Here is a 2,734-nt window from a genome sequence, read left to right on the forward strand (position 1 = left end):
GCCCATATTCTGCTTGTCGTCTTCGCCATTCACTTTAATCTGCAGCGTCGTCTCCTCCACCGTCGGATTGGACGACACAATGCCCACAACTCTCCACAACCTCAAAATTCCACTCTGATCCACCCCTGAGATCCAATCTGCGTGTGTGTCATTCACATCGTTCACCACCTGGAAGTTCTCATCACTGATATTCCTGTTCTTGGACATAACCCAGCGTAGATTATCAATCGGGTACGTGGGTTCAAACACCAACACAGGGTTAAACTCCGCACCCGCTGTCTCCGTCCATATCCTGACTGTCCTCGTAGCTGTACACGTTAATAAAATCCTCGCAGGCTCGAACCACTGAGCCTTCCTGGTCCCATCTGTCTCCAGAGTCGAATGCCACTGAGTGGTTGAAGGTTTCCACGAGAAATACACCACTGGATCGGGATGCGTCAAGTTCTCCACTTTATATAGCGTCTGATTCTGGTCAAAATCCCCCAGTTTTCTCTTCATCCTCCAGACTTTCACCTGTTTCATCGCCAGAGTGGCAAAGATAAAGGCACTGGGTGAATACTTGGCCACTTCACAGGCCTCTGTTTCGTTTTCCCATAGTACTGGGGCTTGGTCGAGGCTAGAGCTTGAGCCACGCACGTCCAGCTTGCCTACACCCGCTTCTACCCCACAGTAGAGCAGTTCATCCGCACTACGGGAGAAAGCGAGCCCGCGGATACTCGCGTGTGCTTCGTCTAGGCGGAAAGAACATATGGCTACAAACTGCACGTGGCCACGGGTCTGTGGGTCTCGCTGCGGTGCGTGTACGAGGATCAGGGAACTCGAGAGCGACGCTAAACGACCGTGAAAAGCGCTCCAACGCACGAACGCCACAGGCGAGTGGTGGCCCGACGGCGCGAGACGCGAGAGAAGGATGAAGTCGTCGCTGTCGTACAGACGGATCTCCGTCTGCGTGGGCACGGCCAGCACATTGCGGCCGTCGATGCGGGTCCAGCTCCATGCCCGCACTACCATGGTCTTTACGATCTTTTAGGGAACTGAAGTTGAACTTTTGTGAATCTTGGAATATTATTGTAGATATAACTACAGTATAATTTTGTTGGGAGGAAGTGCGCTTTGTTTTTGTGACAAGACCTGGTTCGATTTTTTTTTTTCAGCTGCCTCGTTTTGCAAATTGTGCTGCAATGATGGATGCATTTGAATAGGACTCTAAGGGATGTGTGGTGCAATAAATAGAGTACATTTGTGCTTCAGTCGTGGAAAGTGCAAAAGATCCTATCTCGAAGTCGGATTGACCCAAAATTAAACTGCATGCATGTGTCGGAGTTGAAAATGCCACGGAGGAATCGACGTCGAAAAAATTCGCCAAGCGAGGTTGCATAAGTTTTTTTTTAATGTCTGGATGGCGAAAGGATCCGTTGAGGTCGGATGGTATAACCTGACGTCAACCTTGTTAATCATCCTGTTCGTTTGAAGAATTGTTACAATAGCTGGTAAGCTTGTATAACTTGACGACAGGTAACGAGATACAGTTTGGGGAAAAGGAATTCATCACGAGTCTTTGCAAAGCGACTTTATGAGGCTAGCATGCTAGGAAACATGCTTCCTTCTGCGTACAAGACAGAAGCGCGTCCAGCTAGTGAAAAAAAAAACTGCTCCTATTTCTTATTTTACCGGTACTTCGGTTGCGCCTAATTTCCGGTTTGTATTGCAGAGCGGATGACTCAAATGTCAGCTGTGTACCCAAAACTCGCCATCTGAGCGCCCATTCGTCCCAAAAACCGCAACAAGGCGACTGTTTTGTCAGTGTGGAAGCCAGCCCCGAACATCTCTTCCACGCTCCGACGAAAAGGCAACAGGTCCCACCCAGTGCGGAAAGCGGCACAAAAGGGAAACGTCACTTGAAAAATGGGGAACTGCTGCTCCTCCGAGGCCTCGGCCGTCGTGGCGCGTCGCTCAGGCGCCGACAAGGACGAGGTGCATTCCGTGCCCTTCGCCGCTCTCCCTTCGCCCCACAAATACGCGGAAACGGAGGACACGGAGCCGCGTATTAAAGACGAGGAGCCTGCGTCTTCACCGTCTCCATCGTCGCCTTCCTCGCCCTCCCAGGCGCCCGAGGAGCCGGAAGACGACTTTGTACCGCAACATAGACCCAGTAACAAGCACTTGGAGAACACCCACCACGTCAAGATCGGGGACTACAACCTCCGCTACTCGTACTACTCGAAACGCGGCTACTATCCCGAAGGTAGGGCGACAATAGAAAAAGGTAGAACGCGGTAGAATCTGACATTTCGTTCATTGTAGCGCGGAAGAAGGCGAACCAGGACAGCTATTACTGCGAGACGCACTTCGCTGGAGACGACCAGAAGGCTTTTTTCGCAGTCTTTGACGGCCACGGCCAATATGGAGACATTTGCTCGCAGTTTGCGGCCGAACAATTGCCCGAAAACATTATCAAGAACCTGGAGGAGAATATGAGCACTCTACCAGCCCTCACACGAGCCCATGTGCAGACCAACCGAGCCATGCACGAGGCCAGCTTCGACGACTCCATGAGCGGCACTACGTCCATCTCCGTGCTCTTCTGTGGCAACGAAATCCACGTCTCTAACGTCGGAGACTCGCGAGCTATTATCGCCCAGGAGAACTTGAAGGCCTCAACTCGAGCAGGCGAGGCCAACCTCGTAGCCAAGCCACTGTCCATTGACCAGACGCCCTTCCGAAAGGTAATTAT

General features: G+C 51.6%; 2 protein-coding genes across 2 annotated transcripts; one reads left to right on the top strand and one right to left on the bottom strand.

Annotated features, from left to right (window-relative positions):
- Nucleotides 1–688: 688 nt before the first annotated feature.
- On the bottom strand, nt 689–997 carry PPTG_23994 (hypothetical protein; the record flags this gene model as incomplete). The annotated part of the gene is made up of 1 exon (XM_008914591.1): nt 689–997. The coding sequence occupies one exon, from the start codon at nt 995–997 to the stop codon at nt 689–691; it is 309 nt and encodes a 102-aa protein (XP_008912839.1).
- A 908-nt stretch (nt 998–1,905) lies between these two features.
- On the top strand, nt 1,906–2,726 carry PPTG_17000 (hypothetical protein; the record flags this gene model as incomplete). Its single annotated transcript, XM_008914592.1, has 2 exons — nt 1,906–2,245; nt 2,305–2,726. Coding segments are annotated over 2 exons (762 nt in total), but the record flags the coding sequence as incomplete, so codon positions are not given.
- Between the last annotated feature and the right edge of the window lie 8 nt (nt 2,727–2,734).

This window comes from Phytophthora parasitica (assembly GCF_000247585.1).
Source record: "Phytophthora parasitica INRA-310 unplaced genomic scaffold supercont2.61, whole genome shotgun sequence".
NCBI lineage: Eukaryota > Oomycota > Peronosporomycetes > Peronosporales > Peronosporaceae > Phytophthora > Phytophthora nicotianae.